The following is a 21,216-nucleotide window of genomic DNA, read 5'->3' as shown; positions in this document are numbered from 1 at the left end:
TTAAAACGCTTTACTTTACTTCGATCGATTCTGTCACGACCTCCCTGGTTATCCCTTCCACGAAAACCATTTCCACCTCGATTAGATCTTTGCAGGCACACTTCACGTGTAAGTAGAAGCTTCCCACTATTGGCTTCATATTTTGACCACTCTTCTTCAGTCATGAGTAGTTGTTGCCCTTCTTTGCTCTTACCTTGTCTCGAAAGACGTTCTTCATAAGCTTTCAATGAGCCAATTACCTCCTCAACATACATCGTTTCTAAATTTCCAAATTGCTCAAGTGCTGAGGTAATTTGTAGAAACTTTGTTGGGACTGCACGTAGAATTTTCTTCAAAACGTACTCCTCTCCAATTGATTCTCCAAGTGCCCTGATCTTCGCAACCAGGCCATTCAATTTCAGACAAAAATCATCCAACTGCTCCGACTCATTCATCTTTAGCGACTCAAACTCAGCCTTGAGAGTTTGGGCCTTAGCTTTCTTCACCCTATCAACACCTAAGGACGCCGTTTTAATGGCTGCCCAGACTTCTTTGGCAGTTGTACGCTCCGCTAGTGTCAACAACAATTCTTCTGAGATCGGTTGATAGATTATCGCCATTGCACATTTATCCGCCTTGTCCTCAATGGCTGCTTTTGGGTCCTTGGGAGCTACTCCTTCCCATACGTTTAATGCCTGCAAATATACTTTCATTTTCATAGCCCAGGCAGTATAATTTGTTTTTATTAGCATTGGGTAGCTAAATCCAATTTTCCCGTCTTTGCCTTTGCCTGAGTTTGCCATTGTTGCGTGTCTCAGTAGTATATTTCTTTAGGTGTTTATAGTGCTCTGATACCAGATGTTGGAACCAAACTGATGCGATATGAATCAAAGTAATGATAATCATTTGAAAATGCAACTGGGATTACTTGATATAAACTAAAAGCATTACAGGGATAATAAAGAAAGCAACTAACGTCTATGACACCTAAAAACCAGGCCACACTCCTGATTTATCTCCATGAACTCCTAACTGACTATTACTACTTCAACATGTACACGTTGATTTATTCAAATCAATATTAAACAAAACAAACAAATAAAACATGTTTAGAATTAAACCCAACATGCTCCCCCTTAATCTAAACATGTTCCAGATTCTGAACTCCAAGTAAAGTCCTAGGTACATTTTAAGAAAACAAAATATAGTTAATTTCTCTTCTAATGGGACACAAATAAGGTATAGATATTCATTTTGATCCCCGTTATTAATTAAACCCTACGTGGGCTTAAAAGAGTTGCAAATAACACACTTAACCATAACCAGCCCACATAATTTTAACCTCCTCTCATGGCCACCAACAGACAGAGACATAGCCTCATCCTCTCACGGCAAGGGGCCTGGCCTCCCGACTCATATACCACAACATCTCTTCTGCACTCGTGGCCTTTTCTTTCCAAAGTTCAGCCTAAGATTTAGAATGCACAACCGGATTTTCAAGCTCTATATTTCTCCTCTTGTTGTTATACAATTGTGTGTTTTGGTTGTTTATCAATTATAGTACTTGTTATTCGAGTACTTATTGCATGATTCTCTCATTTCTTCATTCTTAATGCACAAATTTACAAATAACTTTTACAAGAATTGTTATAATACGTGTCATTTAAAAAGCATGAAGAAAAAATTCAGAGCTTTTAATCAAGAAAAAACATAAATTAAGTGAAAATAAATGTACTACAAATACTGAAACACATAAACACACCCAAGATTTGAAAAACCTATCAAATGGAGTTTTTTGTGTTTCCTCCTAAACTGATTGAACATGAGTTTGGTTATGATCACTGTTTAGCAAACTTGTAAACACAAGTTAATATTACACGGAGACGAAATCTGATTATGGCCATGATTTAAATCATGATCAAGTGCAGGAGATTCGGAAACATTACCTAAATCGTTATGATCGTGGGAAAGAGTTTGAGGGCTAGTCTTTTGCTAATATGACCAACTTGGTGAGTATTCTTTCTTCTCTTCTGAGAAGAAGCCACCCTATCAACATCATTCCCCATTTCAGTCACAAAAATCAATAAAAAATGTCAAAAAATTTCGACTTTACATATTCTTTTATCAAATTTCAAATAAATTAAAATGTTGATATGTCATACAAATCAAAAGTGTATATGTGTATATGCTTGTGCTAGCCGTTATATACATAACTTTACAAACCTCTGGTGTTGACTAACAACATTGTTTGTAGCTAGAGATACAATGTTTGCTTACCGAGAAATGTTGGCTCCAGGACATAAAAGATACGGAAGAACAATGAAGAGATGGATGGATGTTATGCGAATACCGGCTACAATATAAACTGTGCATTTGTGTGTGAGGACTTGGTGAGATTTGGTGAGAATTCTGGATCGAATAAGGTGTACAATATATGATACACTGCTTCTTCACTGCCAACAGATTGTTATATTTGGTCGCTTAGTTCTGAAATATTTATATGGCATCATGAGAGCTTAATCAGATTATATGTTTTTCGATTAATTATCTTGTCAAATTGTAATAGAATTTGGTTTGTGAATTATCCAATTGAAATTAGTTGTTGACTTGAGGAAACATTCTTATTTGCCAACTTGATTGAGGTTTTTTTGCTGGTCTATATTGGTTGGATGATTTTTGTTAGCTAGTCATTGGTTGGATGCTTTTGGATTAATTTTGCGGGGATTTGACATATACAAGCAAATATTTCTTTTTAACATTACTCAGAGACAACAGTTACTTTAATAATCTATAAAACCGCCTTCTACCATGAGTTTAGACAACATGCCAAAAGAACCAAACCATTGTATATTTGAGTTTCCAACAAGTTTTTTTCATCTCAAAACGTTGTCTATTATTTGAGAGTTGAAGAAACTAAACTGGTGAGTTATTAACATTTTGGGGAAGATAAAATTAAAATAGGAGGGAGAATGAAAAAAAATCATTTCAAATCACAACCTCTAAAAGTATCTTTTTAACTGTGCTGTTTAGATAACGCGTTACAAATCCATTGTGTGAATCTTATAAATATAATGCTCTGAAAGACCATTGTTTGTGTCATTTCCTTTTAACAATGGTATATATGCACAGTTATTTGATGCTTAATTAGACATGGGTAACCATAAACACTTGTCTAAATTACACAACATAAACACCAAAACCATTGTTTAAAGCAGATAAATGATTGCTATTTAACAATGATTTTAGGGTGTTGTCTTAGCAATCTAATACAACAGTGTAGTTAGTTTACTAACTGTTGTCTGATTCCATAGGAGGACACAAAGAAGACAACAGTTTTTAAACTGATAGGTAACTATTGTTTGTTCTGAAACTCACACAACGATTATTTTTGCAAAACCAATTCACCATTGTTGTATTTTTTAGGACAACGGTATTTTTTAACCGTTGTCCGTCAATAGTTGTGTGAAGAGAAGCGCCTGAAAGTTAAAAAAGAGCATTGGTTATGACAAATATTGAAATTTCAGGGTTTCATAGATTTGTTTGCTTCTTGAAAATTTCTATGAAACATTTTTTTTTGTAAAAATATACACATAATCAAAATTTGACCTCACTAAGCCAATGCAACTTTTTATCATAATTAGGTTTGAATTTAACGAAATCATAAATTGTATTTGAATTTGATATAATAGTTTGTATTCCAATTTAAATCTAAATTCATTATTATCTTACTAAGTCATACAAAAAACACTTAGGTCACATTTGGTTTGTGATCCAAACTCTAAATTAATTGACTATCATAAGAACTATTTCAAAACAAAAGAAATTAATAAATTTCAATCAAAAAGATTTTTATATTTGAGTTGATTTTGTTTTGAAATCTTGTTAAAAAGACTATAGTTTGCCTTCCATAATAACAAAAATGATTCATAAATATTTTCTATTCTTATCCTTTATAGTGAAATATTTTTTAAAACTTAAAACATATTCTTGAATAGCATGAGGTGCATGATTAAAAAGGCTCATGACATCTCTCATTTAATTTTATAATTTGTGACATTCTTGACTTATCTCAAGCAACTACATGTTTGTACAAGATTTACTATTTAATATAGTAGCTATATCAATTCTTGTATGTTATTCTTTCTTACTTAATGCACTTTTACATATACTCCCACCATCCATTGATAACATTATGCTAATTATGTGAGGAAATATTTGAAATATGTTCAACAATTCAATTACATGGAGGTATTTTTAAAACTATAACTATAGATTTGCTAACATGACTTTGAGCAAGAGCACTTATATTCAGAGAGTGGCTCACTGGTCAGTTAAGATAGAATGAGGGGACTCGGAGATATAAATATACCCATCTAATCAATTTTTAATCCTAACAAAAAATAAGCAATTAGAATTATTTATATAAAGATAATTCAAGTTGTAATTCGATTCTTAAAGAAAAGATCTTATGATGCATATATGAAATATGGAAGGATATATTAAGGACTAGATTTCTTAAACCCTAAATCATAATATATTAAAAAACTATTATCATATATGTTATTATAAAAAATAAACAAAAAACATATATTTCATTTTATTATAGATGTCAAATAATTAATTAAGTAATTTTTATTTGGAATTTTTTAATTTCAATTAAACTGTGCATAGGAAAATGGATCACAAGTTCTTTAGAAATAATAATTATTTAATAGTATTACAAAATAGCTAGCTATATCAATTTTAATATTTGTGTTACACATGTTCTTTTAAATACATAGAAAAGCACAACCAATCATTAGGGTCCAAAAATATTTCAGGTTGAGTTTCACCCTTCATTACCTTAATCTGAATAGCTGCAACCCTCCTAGTCTTAACATAAAAGTTGGTTGGATTGGCATTCTCACCCCGACTTTGCACACATTTTTTTTTGCCCTTGGGACCTTTTCTTTCCAATCCTAGGACTGAGATTTGGAGTTTGCTACCTCCTTTGCCAATTCTAATATACTATTCCTCCTACTTTTGTAAAATTTTGTGTTTTTATTGTTTATCAACTCATTTGCTTTATCAACTCATTTGCTGCTACATATTGTGCATCAAATAGGTTAATGTATGTAAATTATACACTTTAAGTTTAGTAACTAAAAATTGGCTAACTTGACTTATGTTCTAACATTAAAATTTATTTTTTAAACTAATAATTAAAAATAGCTATGCTTTAATGCTCTAGGTGATCATCTAAAAATAGTTACAATTTTTTCTTTTTTCTTCTTGCTAGTTAAAACACATTTATACAACAACATTGTGGTTCCAACCAACCTTTCTTGCGTATCAATCCAGTAGCCAACATGACTTGAACATTTCTCATAAATCTAGTTCACTAAGCTTATACAAGTATGCAGAAATGTGCTACTAACCTTATTTTACATAAGCTACTCTTTCAACGGATAGTGGAAGTAATCATCCGTTGAAGGCTACAAAATCACTAAGTTAAATCTACTAAGGTATTTTGTTTAACTTATCAGCAAGTTCACAACATATTCCTAACAATCTCCCCCAATTTATGTCTACTGGAATTGTAGCCATAAATTAAGAGAAACTTGAAGATACGAAAACACCCTAAATATACAGATTGAGATATAGTAGATGAAACTGATAAGTGCTACATTAAATTTTAACAAAGTAAAATATATAAAGACTTCTCACAATTATTATCAAGGTGCTCCTCTAGTCTGAGCAGATGATTTCTATTTCCTTGATGGTCTGGATTTCTTCCCAAGCTTCCTGTCATTTTCTTCTATTTGATTATGGAGTTGTCTGTAGAATTCAAGTTCATCAGCTTCAGATAGATCCAGCTTTTCTTGCATTTCCAATGAGTCTTATTGCTAGAGATACTCAGTTGGTCATCCAGTCTGAAGAATCTTCTTACACCCTTTTCATCCATGAATTCCATCAGCCGATAAGGCCTCAAATGCACTCTACTTTCTGTGAAGGGAATTGTTAGAGTTCTTGGAAGTGCATTCTTGGCTTTATTACTCCTTAGATCTTCTATCTTCTTTAGGACTAATTTCCTTGCAGTTATATTGAAACCAAAGTTTTTCTTGAAGGATGAGAAGATCTTTATCAGTATAGAGCAGCTTTCCTGAAGAATACTGTGAAATGGCCATGTGATTTCTTTCCCTCCCTTGTACTTGAACACCAGTCTTTCAGGATGATATCTGTAAGCATCAATTCCTCTTACTTCCTCCAATTCATCCAAGTAGAGGTTTATATCTGAAAACTCCTTGATGTCACAGATGTATAAGAGATCTCCCTTGTTGACTATAGGTTGAGATTTGGTTAGGGTCTTGGTTCTGAAAGTCACAGGCTTTACTTTCTTGATTGCTCTACTCTTTGTCCTCTTTAGCTTGTTAAAAATAGGTAAATTGAGTTCAGGAATTGGCAAACTTTCCCAGTCCATTGGCTCATCCTTGGGAATATTAGGCTCACCATGAAAGTTCTTTGTTGGATCCACCTTGAATTACTCATGCACCACTGAGGGCATGGATGTTTGAGTTGAAGTTGTAGACTTTTTGGGAATGTAGTCCTCCATTTCCTCATCACTAAAGTCCAACTTTCTTTTGGAGTGAAGCTTGTATCTGAATTTTCTTTTCTGTGGAGATTCATTTTGCATTTGTTGATCTTGAGCTTCAGTAATCACACGTGTTTTTTCAGAAATCTCAGTTGTAGATTTGAGAGCTTGAACTTTGGCCAAGATAACAGCTTGCTCCTTCTTTTGTTTGAGCTTCTTAGCATCTAAAGCAGCCTGCTTCTTTTCTTGCTTGGTTCTTTCTTTTTCTTCCTTCTTAGCTTCTACAAATAGAGGGTGTCCAGCCACCACACAGATCTCTTTTTCATTCCTGTAAATTTTGGCAATTCTCTTCTTTTGAACTGAATCAGATGGATCTTTGTAAAATGCAATTGACCTTGCCAACAACTTCTTTTCGTCTGGCCTAGGTGTCTCAAATATAAGATCCATAGGGTTTTTGTCTGAGAACATTGAATAGTTCCTTTTAGGCTTCAGAATTAGATTGACTTTTGGAGATTTGATGCATGAAGTTTTGCCTTTTTCCAAGCTACCAAGACTCATTTCATTCACTCAGATTTGTGTGACTCGTGAGTGGTGATAAAAAGTTTTGTCTGGTTTCTGTATCTGACCAAATTTCTTTTGAATATCTGCATCAATCTTCTTCCATTTATCATCTAGCTCCTTCTCAGCTGCTGCTACATCAATCTTTGTCAGTTTGTCATTTGATTCCAGTTTAGCTGCTGCTAGATTGATAAGATCAATGCTATCCACTTCTGGTGGCTTAGTGAAAGCAATTGCTGGCACAATTACATTGCTGACTTGAATGTTGAGCAGTTTCTCCCCCTCACTTGATGAGCCTTTCTCACCCTTTTTGTTAGCATCAAGTTGTTGAGAAGAAGGGAGTTGTGCAGCCACCAACTGTTGGAATAAAGCAATCTGAGCTTCCTCATTTGCAAGTATGTTGGCCACTGACTTCTCCATATAAGATAACCTAGAGTCCATGGCCTCAACCGTTCTGTTTAGATCAGCTTATTTCCTTAGCTTTTGAGCTATCTCAATCATGGTGGTTCCTGGAAATCTGGCATCCAACCTTGCCACAAAATCTTGTTTGACTTCAGAAATTTCTTGCTTGATTGCATCCACATCCTTACTGTGTTGGAGAGCTTGAATTTTATACAGCTGTAGAGCTTCCAGATGCGCTTTGAGTAAACTTTTAGTGCTGGCACTTGTGGATGCCTGAATTGCTGTTTGGGTGTCATGAATCAGCTTGAATAAGGTGGATTGGAGATATGGATGGGAATCTTCGTACTTTCATACTTACTTCTAGACATCTTGACCTTTACAAATTAACAGTTAATTTGACTTCTCTGATATCACTTGTTGCCCACTAAAGTAATTGTTTAAGGGGGGTTGGATATAATTACTAAACAAATCGATGTATTATGAAAGTAAAGTAAGAACAGATGAATCAAATAACAGTTTATATTGATCTTTAATAAACCATTACAAAACTCTTTCAAGAACAAGATTCTTAAGAGCTTCTAGGTTATGCGAATACTCGAGTTAAGCACTTATCACTCTTGTGATAACCTATTCTATGTTTATATAATACACAACTACAATCAATCCTCTATCAATTACAATATATGTTACAGTATAACTCTAACACTTTCTATACATATCTAAATCAACTACGATCCTATAAACCAACACCTTCTGATTTATCTCGCAGTCCTGACTTTTCATCCAAGTCATTCTCAACAGATAGCCTGATCAACGGATAAATGCTCTAGCTTCAACGGACAATCATTTGTATATATCAACGGATGACTGAAGATTATCAATGGATGATAATGAAGCTTCCAATAGATAATCATATCACAACAGTTGATCATATCCTGATTATTTAGACAGATCCTGATTCTCGACTTAGCCAATTCTCAATAGACATTCTAGGGAATGTACTAGTCCCATACTTAATACACTCCGAAGGACAGCCTGCTCTAATACCAACTGAAGCAGCCCGTACTTCCGGACTATTAATTTTAAATACAAAAACTTAAATAAAATATATTCTTATTCGATAATATAAGATATTACAAAGGTCAAAGCAGCGGTCAAACTCAATAATCAAAATCATAAAAATAGAGACGCGGCTCCACAAATCTGATATTAATTGTCTAAATAGATAATCCACATAGTTCTCATTCCTTATTCTTAATATGCTCCAAATTCTGAACCTGAAATATTAAATGAGGTGAGCTATAAAGCTCAGCAAGTACAAATTGGCTGACTATTTAACTGAAAAACAATGGGTGTTTTTTATAAAATGATTTTTCTTAAAATAATAATTATTTTGTAAAATATTTTCTAAAATAAATCCAACCCAAAGTTTTATATTTTAAAATTCAAAATTTTAAACAGAATAAAGCAGATTATATAACAGATTAGAACAGAGTAAAAGAGAATGAAATGATAATTCTTATAAATACCACAGTCTTGATCTATGGCCACACTTTGCCGACATCTTATTCTTATTCTTATTCTTTATAACACACTTTTCCAGTGGTCAGCATCTAAAGTTCAATAATTACGCGCCCTTAATAGATATCTAAGACCAGTTCCAGAACTATAACGTAATTTACGAACGGGTTTGAAACGTAGAGTCTGGGATTCGAAAGATTCTCGCATCTTATTTTTTATATAGTTCGAAATGAAATTCTTATATCTTATGCGAAATCAAAAATTGATATAAAATATCTTTCTGAAAATTAAAAGTAAGTCAAAAGTACACATTCTTCACAAAAATTTCCTTCGTAGTCCATGTACCATATTTTTCTTTGCTAACTCTTTTAGGCCTCCATGATGTAGGTGACCAAAATAGAGATGCCAGAGGGATGCCTTGTCTTCTACATTGACTCGCAAATATTTTTCTCGTATGCTTCTCAAGTTCAGTTTGTACATGCGATTTCTTTCCATTTCAACTCGAGCAACCAAACGCCCTTGCTTGTCATTCAAGTGTAATAGACAGTCTTTTAAAAGAATCGAGTAACCTTTCTCTGTGAGTTGCCCTATACTCAAAATGTTGGTCTTGATGTCTGGTATGTAATAAACATCTTGCATAGACCCTATTAAGCCATCCTTTTGTTGGTAACAGACCGTACTTCGGCCTTTTACCTCTACCTTTGATGCATCCCCAAATGACACATGTCCAGCTTCAATCTTTTGCATTTCTTTGATCAGGTACTCATGACCACACATATGATTGCTTGCCCCTGAGTCAAGATACCACAGAGAGTCATTATTGCTACTGCCTTTATTTTGAGCCATTAAGAGAATATCTCCATTCGTTTCATCTTCCAAGGCTAGGTTGGTTATTTCTTTCACTCGTTTATCAAATTTACATTCTTTTGCAAAATGCCCCACTTTACCACAATTATAACATTTGTCGGAGTTGCAATCCTTCGCATAATGACCATATTTATGATATTTGTAGCACTCGATGTTGGAATAATTTGATCGGCCACCTCTACCGCATCCTCTTCCATGCCAATTTTGCTGGTTTGATTATCCTTTCTTCTTATCGTACCCTTCATTACTGCTACTGTGACCACTGCGACCATTTCCATGTTTTCCACGGCCATACCCTCTACCTCGAAAGTTTTGAGAGTAGAGTACCTTTTCATCTTTGATTGATGCTTTGGTTTGGAGTGCTTACTCGAGTGTTTCCTCCTTCTTCTTCTTCTTACGCTGCTCGTGTGCCTCGAGGGAACCAACGATCTCATCAACCATGCGCGTCTCTAGGTCCTCTGACTCTTCTATCGCACATACAACATTCTCAAAAGTATCGGTTAATGATCTTAGAATCTTCTCCACAATTCGAGTATCAGTTAACTTTTCACCATTTCGGTTAAGTTGGTTCACCACAGGCTGTACACTTATGATATAGTCAGATACACATTCTGACTCCTTCATCTTCATGCTCTCCAATTCGCCACGAAGAGTTTGGAGACGCACCTGCTTGACTCGGTCGGCTCCTTTGAACACTTTTTCTAAAATGTCCTACGCTTCTTTTGAAGTAGTTGCACCGATAATCTTCTCAAAGCCCGACTCGTCAACGGCTCAAAATAACGTGTATAGTGCCATCTTATCCTTTGATCGCGTCTCTTTCAATGCCTTATTTTGTCGTTTGCTTGATCTGAATGCAGCCACTTGCTTGTTCAACCTCCAAACCCAGATAGTACGAAAGCTTTCCAAGATCAGTCATGTCAAATTTATGTCTCATCTCCCCTTTGAATTTGACAATGGCTGAAATAGTAGTCCCTGTAATGATTAGGTCATCAACGTAAATTCCCACAATTAAGAAATCATTTGCAGCCTTACGAGTATAGACGACATGTTCGTAAGGACATTTGATAAATCCTAGACGAAGCAAGCATTTATTTAATTGAGAATACCATACTCGAGGGACTTGACATAAGCCATATAGTCCTTTTAAAATTTTATAGACCTTCGCTTCGTGCCCTGGTTTGACATAGCCTTTTGGTTGAGAAACGTAGACCTCTTCGTCAAGTACTCCATTGAAAAATGCCGATTTAACATCGAGGTGATGAACCTCCCATTCTTTTTTGGCAGCAAGGGCTAAGATAAGACGGACTGTTTTGAGGGGAGTGACAAGAACAAAGACCTCAGTGTAGTCAATACCGGGCTGTTGAGCGTATCCTTTCGCCACAAGACGAGATCTATGCTTAATGACAGCGCCAGATGTATCCCGTTTCAACTTGAAGACCCACTTAAGGTCAATGGCTTTGTGACCACGTGGTAAGTCCATGAGTTACCAAGTGTGATTCTTTTCGATAGTGGCAATCTCGATATCCATAGCTGCTCTCCAGGACTCATCTTTAAGGGCTTGATCGAATGTAACAGGTTCATTGATCCTAGATAAAAGTAACTCTTCTTCGAGCTCAACCACATCAGTTGTGTCATAGATGTCCGTGAGGAGCCTGAAACGCTGTGGTTCACAATCACTGGTAGTAGAACTCGAGGCAGGGTTAGGAGTGACTCACTGAGGAGTGACTGATTGAGCTGAGAATGGAAGTGGCGTTTCTGGCATATCCCTGGTCATCTCGGGGTCAGATTCAACATTAAACTCAGGAATGTCAAGTGTGATGGTTAGAGAGACTTCTTTCACTGGAGAACTCTTTTCTGTCCAGTCCCAACCTTTTGTTTCATCAAACACGACATCTCAGGAGATATGAATACGACCTGTGGTTGGATCGTATAGGCGATAAGCCTTTATACCTGCTGCTCGTCCAAAATGCACCAATAATTGACTTCTATCATCAAGCTTATGAGTGAAAATAGAGGGTATATATGATAGACAGCCAAATACTTTCAAGTCAGCAACACTCAGTTTTTGATCAAACCACACTTCATGAAGAGTAACATGTGACAGAGCACGGGTGGGTAATTTGTTAAGAATATAAACAGCATGTGTGACTGCCTCTCCCCAGAATTGGGCTGGTATACTTCGTTCTTTCAACAAGCTCCGTGTCATGGCTGCCACAGTACGATTACGGCATTTTACAACATCATTTTGTTGTGGTGTGTAGGGAGGTGTATAGTGTCTGAGTATGCCTGAGTCAACACAAAATTTTTCAGAATCTCGAGAGCAAAATTCCCCTCCATAGTCAGTCCGAAAAACCTGCACAGTTTTCTTGCCATTCTCGACTAAACGTTTAAACCTTTTAAAACAATCAAGGGCTTCATCCTTAGTTTTCAACAAATAGACCCACATCATACGACTAAAATCATCAACTAAAAGCATGAAATACTTATTACCAGCAGGGGTGGGTGGTGAAATTGGACCACAAAGGTCACCATGTATCAGTTCTAATACATGTTTAGCAACAAAATTTGAATGAGGGAAAGGCTTACGCTGCTGTTTCGATAAAAGGCATCCACTGCATAATTCTTCTGGCTGGCAGATTGAAGGGAAATCGTATGCCATATTGTTTTGTGCCATCAGTTGCATTACTTTAAAATTGACATGCCCAAGCCTTGAAGTCCAGAGCCAAGCCTCCACTTCTGCCTTTGTTAACAGACACACTCCTTTACTAGTTTCAATATGGATTTTGTAGAGACGGTTTGCAGATCTTTTCACGTGCATCAAGAGACGTCCACAGCTATCATAAACCCACAAGCTTTCCCCGTTCAACACCACTCGATTTCCTTCTACTGAGAGTTGTCCCAAAATGATAATGTTGCTATGCAATGTCATTATATAGTAGAATCCGTGGAGTGTTCTGTTCTCGCCATTTTTACATACCATGTTGATTATGCCTTTGCCCTCAATTTATAATAGAGACCCGTCACCAAATTTCACCTGTCCTCGCATTGACCTGTCCAAACTTTCAAATTTTTCACGACACCCAGTCATATGGTTACTCGCTCCGTTCTCGAGATACCACATACTGTCTACTACCTCCTTTGTGTTCGAGTTTGGACCTTCACTGAGCAAAATCACACCGTTTGTTATTTCATTACTCATTGCCATTAGGAGGGAAAGTTCATCGTCAGTGGTTTGTGCCAAATTTACTTCTCCACGGTGCACTTTGTCCTTCTTTGGTTTTCTATACTCGGTAGCAAAATGCTCATATGCTCCACAGTTGAAACACTTTACTTTACTTCGATCGATTCTGTCACGACCTCCCTGGTTATCCCTTCCACGAAAACCATTTCCACCTCGATTAGATCTTTGCAGCCACTCTTCACGTGTAAGTAGAAGCTTCCCACTATTGGCTTCATATTTTGACCACTCTTCTTCAGTCATGAGTAGTTGTTTCCCTTCTTTGCTCTTACCTTGTCTCGAAAGACGTTCTTCATAAGCTTTCAACGAGCCAATTACCTCCTCAACAGACATCGTTTCTAAATTTCCAAATTGCTCAAGTGCTGAGGCAATTTGTAGAAACTTTGTTGGGACTGCACGTAGAATTTTCTTCATAACGTACTCCTCTCCAATTGATTCTCCAAGTGCCCTGATCTTCGCAACCAGGCCATTCAATTTCAGACAAAAATCATCCAACTGCTCCGACTCATTCATCTTTAGCGACTCAAACTCAGCCTTGAGAGTTTGGGCCTTAGCTTTCTTCACCCTATCAGCACCTAAGGACGCCGTTTTAATGGCTACCCAGACTTCTTTGGCAGTTGTACATTCCGCTCGTGTCAACAACAATTCTTCTGAGATCGGTTGATAGATTATCGCCATTACACGTTTATCCGCCTTGTCCTCAATGGCTGCTTTTGGGTCCTTAGGAGCTACTCCTTCCCATACGTTTTATGCCTGCAAATATACTTTCATTTTTATAGCCCAGGCAGTATAGTTTGTTTTTATTAGCATTGGGTAGCTAAGTCCAATTTTCCCGTCTTTGCCTTTGCCTGAGTCTGCCATTGTTGCGTGTCTCAGTAGTATATTTCTTTAGGTGTTTATAGTGCTCTGATACCAGATGTTGGAACCAAACTGATGCGATATGAATCAAAGTAATGATAATCATTTGAAAATGCAACTGGGATTACTTGATATAAACTAAAAGCATTACAGGGATAATAAAGAAAGCAACCAACGTCTATGACACCTAAAAACCAGGCCACACTCCTGATTTATCTCCATGAACTCTTAACTGACTATTACTACTTCAACGTGTATACGTTGATTTATTCAAATCAATATTAAACAAAACAAATAAATAAAATATTATTAGAATTAAACCCAACAATATGTACATGCTCTAAGTGATAATATGGAAATAATTATATTTTTTTTCATTTTTTATATCTATAATATGGAAATAGTTACAATTATTTAATTTTATTTTTTTAAATTTTTTCTTGCTAGTTAAACACATTTACACACCAACATTGTGATTCCAACCAACCCTGACCTGAGTAAATGAATTTTTTTTTAAATTTTTTTAGCACATACATAGTCATAAAAGTTTTAATAAACCTAGGTACATTTTAAGTAAACAAAATCTAGTTAATTTCTCTTATAATGTGATACAAATAAGGTATAGATATTCATTTTGATCCCCGTTATTAATTAAACCCTACGTGGGCTTAAAAGAGTTACAAATAGCACACTTAACCATAACCAACCCACACAATTTTAACCTCCTCTCATGGCCCACCAACAGACAGAGACATAGCCTCATCCTCTCACGGCAAGGGGCCTGGCCTCCCGACTCATATACCACAACATCTCTTCTGCACTCGTGGCCTTTTCTTTCCAAAGTTCAGCCTAAGATTTGGAATGCACAACCGGATTTTCAAGCTCTATATTTCTCCTCTTGTTGTTATCCAACTGTATGTTTTGGTTGTTTATCAATCATAGTACTTGTTATTCGAGTACTTATTGCATGATTCTCTCATTTCTTCGTACTTAATGCACAAATTTACAAATAACTTTTACAAGAATTGTTATAATACGTGTCATTTAAAAAGCAAGAAGAAAAAATTCAGAGCTTTTAATCAAGAAAAAACACAAATTAAGTGAAAATAAATGTACTACAAATACTGAAACACATAAACACACCCAAGATTTGAAAAACCTATCAAATGGAGTTTTTTGTGTTTCCTCCTAAACTGATTGAACATGAGTTTGGTTATGATCACTGTTTAGCAAACTTGTAAACACAAGTTAATATGACACGGAGACGAAATCTGATTGTGGCCATGCTTTAAATCATGATCAAGTGGAGGAGATTCAGAAAGATTACCTAATTCGTTATGATCGTGGGAAAGAGTTTGAGGGCTAGTCTTTTGCTAATATGACCAACTTGGTGAGTATTCTTTCTTCTTTTCTGAGAAGAAGCCACCCCATCAGCATCATTCCCCATTGCAGTCACAAAAATCAACAAAAAATGTCAAAAAATTTCGACTATACATATTTTTTTATCAAATGTCAAATAAATTAAAATGCTTACAAAATTCAAATTTTTAACAGCCTATTATCTACATAAAACATTATCCATAATTTTGAATTCTAAAATCAATTAATAAATATTTACTAAGTTATTGCACCAACAATGTACCAAATAAAATATGGGGTATTATATTCTTCCCTCCTTAAAATAATTTCGTCCTCGAAATTCTCGTGAAGTACCTGATTCGAAGAGGTACGGATATCTTGCACGAACTGAATCCTCGGTTTCCCAAGTAGCTTCCCGAACATCATGATTTTTCCATAAAACTTTAACAAAAGGGATCGTGTTCTTGCACAACACTCTCTCCTCCCTCGCCAATATAGCTTCAGCTTCTTCTTCACAAGACAAATCTTCACGAAATGCATCTAAGGGATACTGAACAACATGATTAGGATGATATACATACTTCCTTATAACCGATGCATGAAACACATTGTGCACTCGTGACAATTGTGGCGGTAAAGCAACTCTATATGCCACAGCTCCAACCCTCTCAAGAATCTCAAAAGGTCCTATATACCTCGGACTTAGCTTACCCTTCTGACCAAATCGCTAAATGCCTCTCTGAGGAGATACCTTAAGGAAGACCTTGTCTCCTACTTTAAATTCATATTCTCGCCTACCCTTATCAGCATAACTCTTCTACCTAGATCGAGCTTGTTCAAGTCTTTCTCGAGCAACTGCTACCTTATCTGTAGTGACTTGGACTAGATCGGGACCTTCTAAAAGCTTTTCTCCTACTTCATTCCAACAAATAGGTGTTCTACACTTGCGCCCATATAGTGCCTCAAAAGGAGCCATAACAATGCTGCTCTGCCAACTGTTATTATAAGCAAATTCAACCAAAGGCAAATAGTCATCCCAATTTCCATACCACTCTAATGCACATGCTCGCAACATGTCCTCCAAGGTCTGAATTGTCCTCTCTGACTGCCCATCCGACTGTGGATGAAAAGCTGTGCTATAGTTCAACTTGGTGCCCCATGCCTTTTGAAATCCTTTCCAAAATCTTGAAGTGAATCTGGGATCTCTGTCGGACACGATCGAAACTGGAATCCCGTGTAGTCTAACAATCTCATTCCTGTATAATAGCGCTAAGCTCTCCAAGTTCATATTCTCACGGATTACCAAAAAGTGAGCAGATTTAATGAGTCTGTCTACAATCACCCATATCGCATCATGCTTCTTAAAAGTCTTAGGCAGTCCTATGACAAAATCCATGCAAATATTCTCCCACTTCCAAGTAGGTAACTCCAATGGTTGTAATAAGCCACTTGGCCTCTGGTGCTCAATCTTCACCTGTTGACAAGTCAAACACTTCGAAACAAAATCGGCAATATCTCGTTTCATGCCGCTCCACCAAAAGTGTTCCTTTAAATCTCGATACATCTTTGTCTCACCTGGATGAATAGAAAATGGTGATCTATGGGCCTCTTCCATCAATTCCTCCCTGAGTTCCTTGTTAGCAGGCACACATAGACGATTATACATCCATAGAATGCTATGATCATCAAAATGAAATCCTGGTTGCTTTTCAGGATCAATATTCTGGACAAAAGACCATAATTCTCCATCTCCATCCTGAGCTGCCTTAATCCTAGTGATAAGACTAGGCTCGACATGCAAACTTGCTACCATAACAACTGTATTCTGATGATAAAACTCCAAACCAAATTTCTCAATCTCACGCTGAAGAGGTTGTTGTTGCATCACCAAAGCGGCCAAATTTCCAAAATCTTTCCTGCTTAAAGCATCTGCAACCTTATTAGCCTTGCCGGGATGATACTGAATGCTCACATCATAGTCTTTCAATAATTCAATCCATCGTCTTTGCCTCATATTAAGCTCCTTCTGCGTGAATATGTACTTCAAACTCTTGTGGTTAGTAAAGATCTCACACTTATCACCATACAAATAGTGTCTCCATATCTTCAATGCAAAAATGACGGCTGCAAGCTCTAAGTCATGTGTCGGATAATTCACCTCATGAGGCTTTAATTGTCTTGAAGCGTAGGCAATCACATTTCCATGTTGCATCAATACACAGCCAAGTCCCTTCTTCGAAGCATCGCTATAAATCACATAGCCTCCCAATCCTGATGGTAGTGTCAATACTGGTGATGTCACAAGTCTCTTCTTCAATTCTTGAAAACTAGTCTCACACTCATCGGTCCATATGAACTTGTTGCTTTTTCGAGTCAACTGTGTCAATGGTTACTCGCATTGACCTGTCCTCACTTTCAAATTTTTCACGACACCCAGTCATATGGTTACTCGCTCCGTTCTCGAGATACCACATACTGTCTACTACCTCCTTTGTGTTCGAGTTTGGACCTTCACTGAGCAAAATCACACCGTTTGTTATTTCATTACTCATTGCCATTAGGAGGGAAAGTTCATCGTCAGTGGTTTGTGCCAAATTTACTTCTCCACGGTGCACTTTGTCCTTCTTTGGTTTTCTATACTCGGCAGCAAAATGCCCATATACTCCACAGTTGAAACGCTTTACTTTACTTCGATCGATTCTGTCACGACCTCCCTGGTTATCCCTTCCACGAAAACCATTTCCACCTCGATTAGATCTTTGCAGCCACTCTTCACGTGTAAGTAGAAGCTTCCCACTATTGGCTTCATATTTTGACCACTCTTCTTCAGTCATGAGTAGTTGTTTCCCTTCTTTGCTCTTACCTTGTCTCGAAAGACGTTCTTCATAAGCTTTCAACGAGCCAATTACCTCCTCAACAGACATCGTTTCTAAATTTCCAAATTGCTCAAGTGCTGAGGCAATTTGTAGAAACTTTGTTGGGACTGCACGTAGAATTTTCTTCATAACGTACTCCTCTCCAATTGATTCTCCAAGTGCCCTGATCTTCGCAACCAGGCCATTCAATTTCAGACAAAAATCATCCAACTGCTCCGACTCATTCATCTTTAGCGACTCAAACTCAGCCTTGAGAGTTTGGGCCTTAGCTTTCTTCACCCTATCAGCACCTAAGGACGCCGTTTTAATGGTTGTCCAGACTTCTTTGGCAGTTGTACGCTCCGCTCGTGTCAACAACAATTCTTCTGAGATCGGTTGATAGATTATCGCCATTACACGTTTATCCGCCTTGTCCTCAATGGCTGCTTTTGGGTCCTTAGGAGCTACTCCTTCCCATACGTTTTATGCCTGCAAATATACTTTCATTTTTATAGCCCAGGCAGTATAGTTTGTTTTTATTAGCATTGGGTAGCTAAGTCCAATTTTCCCGTCTTTTCCTTTGCCTGAGTCTGCCATTGTTGCGTGTCTCAGTAGTATATTTCTTTAGGTGTTTATAGTGCTCTGATACCAGATGTTGGAACCAAACTGATGCGATATGAATCAAAGTAATGATAATCATTTGAAAATGCAACTGGGATTACTTGATATAAACTAAAAGCATTACAGGGATAATAAAGAAAGCAACTAACGTCTATGACACCTAAAAACCAGGCCACACTCCTGATTTATCTCCATGAACTCCTAACTGACTATTACTACTTCAACGTGTATACGTTGATTTATTCAAATCAATATTAAACAAAATAAACAAATAAAATATTATTAAAATTAAACCCAACAATATGTACATGCTCTAAGTGATAATATGGAAATAATTATATTTTTTTTCATTTTTTATATCTATAATATGGAAATAGTTACAATTATTTAATTTTATTTTTTTAAATTTTTTCTTGCTAGTTAAACACATTTACACACCAACATTGTGATTCCAACCAACCCTGACCTGAGTAAATGATTTTTTTTTTAAATTTTTTTAGCACATACATAGTCATAAAAGTTTTAATAAACCTAGGTACATTTTAAGTAAACAAAATCTAGTTAATTTCTCTTATAATGTGATACAAATAAGGTATAGATATTCATTTTGATCCCCGTTATTAATTAAACCCTACGTGGGCTTAAAAGAGTTACAAATAGCACACTTAACCATAACCAACCCACATAATTTTAACCTCCTCTCATGGCCCACCAACAGACAGAGACATAGCCTCATCCTCTCACGGCAAGGGGCCTGGCCTCCCGACTCATATACCACAATATCTCTTCTGCACTCGTGGCCTTTTCTTTCCAAAGTTCAGCCTAAGATTTGGAATGCACAACCGGATTTTCAAGCTCTATATTTCTCCTCTTGTTGTTATCCAACTGTATGTTTTGGTTGTTTATCAATCATAGTACTTGTTATTCGAGTACTTATTGCATGATTCTCTCATTTCTTCGTACTTAATGCACAAATTTACAAATAACTTTTACAAGAATTGTTATAATACGTGTCATTTAAAAAGCAAGAAGAAAAAATTCAGAGCTTTTAATCAAGAAAAAACACAAATTAAGTGAAAATAAATGTACTACAAATACTGAAACATATAAACACACCCAAGATTTGAAAAACCTATCAAATGGAGTTTTTTGTGTTTCCTCCTAAACTGATTGAACATGAGTTTGGTTATGATCACTGTTTAGCAAACTTGTAAACACAAGTTAATATGACACGGAGACGAAATCTGATTGTGGCCATGCTTTAAATCATGATCAAGTGGAGGAGATTCAGAAAGATTACCTAATTCGTTATGATCGTGGGAAAGAGTTTGAGGGCTAGTCTTTTGCTAATATGACCAACTTGGTGAGTATTCTTTCTTCTCTTCTGAGAAGAAGCCACCCCATCAGCATCATTCCCCATTGCAGTCACAAAAATCAACAAAAAATGTCAAAAAATTTCGACTTTACATATTTTTTTATCAAATGTCAAATAAATTAAAATGTTTATATGTCATACAAATCAAAAGTGTATATGTGTATATGCTTGTGCTAGCCGTTATATATATAACTTTACTAACCTCTGGTGTTGGCTAACAACATTGTTTGTAGCTAGAGATACAATGTTTGCTTACCGAGAAATGTTGGCTCCAGGACATAAAAGATACGGAAGAACAATGAAGAGATGGATGGATGTTATGCGAATACCGGCTACAATATGAACTGTGCATTTGTGTGTGAGGACTTGGTGAGATTTGGTGAGAATTCTGGATCGAATAAGGTGTAAAATATATGATACACTGCTTCTTCTCTACCAACAGATTGTTATATTTGGTCGCTTAATTCTGAAATCTTTATATGGCATCATGAGAGCTTAATCAGATTATATGTTTTTCGATTAATTATCTTGTCAAATTATAATAGAATTTGGTTTGTGAATTATCCAATTGAAATTAGTTGTTGACTTGAGGAACATTCTTATTTGCCAACTTGATTGAGATTTTTTTGCTGGTCTATATTGGTTGGATGATTTTTGTTAGCTAGTCATTGGTTGGATGCTTTTGGATTAATTTTGCGGGGATTTGACATATACAAGTCAATATTTCTTTTTAACATTACTCAGAGACAACAGTTACTTTAATAATCTATAAAACCGGCTTCTACCTTGAGTTTAGACAACATGCCAAAAGAACCAAACCATTGTGTATTTGAGTTTCCCACAAGTTTTTTCATCTCAAAACGTTGTCTATTATTTGAGAGATGAAGAAACTAAACTGGTGAGTTATTAACATTTTGGGGAAGATAAAATTAAAATAGGAGGGAGAATGAAAAAAAATCATTTCAAATCACAACCTCTAAAAGTATCTTTTTAACTGTGGTGTTTAGATAAC

At 36.2% G+C, this 21,216-nt stretch overlaps 2 protein-coding genes across 2 annotated transcripts; both read right to left on the bottom strand.

Moving 5' to 3' along the window:
- Nucleotides 1-12,902: 12,902 nt before the first annotated feature.
- LOC141692039 (uncharacterized) lies at nucleotides 12,903-13,814 on the bottom strand. Its single transcript, XM_074496783.1, has one exon. It carries the CDS (start codon nucleotides 13,812-13,814, stop codon nucleotides 12,903-12,905), a length of 912 nt encoding a protein of 303 aa, XP_074352884.1.
- A 3,878-nt stretch (nucleotides 13,815-17,692) lies between these two features.
- On the bottom strand, nucleotides 17,693-18,622 carry LOC141692038 (uncharacterized). The gene has a single exon (XM_074496782.1). It carries the CDS (start codon nucleotides 18,620-18,622, stop codon nucleotides 17,693-17,695), a length of 930 nt encoding a protein of 309 aa, XP_074352883.1.
- Between the last annotated feature and the right edge of the window lie 2,594 nt (nucleotides 18,623-21,216).

Source organism: Apium graveolens, chromosome 10 (genome assembly GCF_009905375.1).
Source record: "Apium graveolens cultivar Ventura chromosome 10, ASM990537v1, whole genome shotgun sequence".
Taxonomy (NCBI): Eukaryota; Viridiplantae; Streptophyta; class Magnoliopsida; order Apiales; family Apiaceae; genus Apium; species Apium graveolens.
Note: the sequence above shows the minus strand (reverse complement) of the source record. Positions and strands in the feature narration are given on the sequence as shown.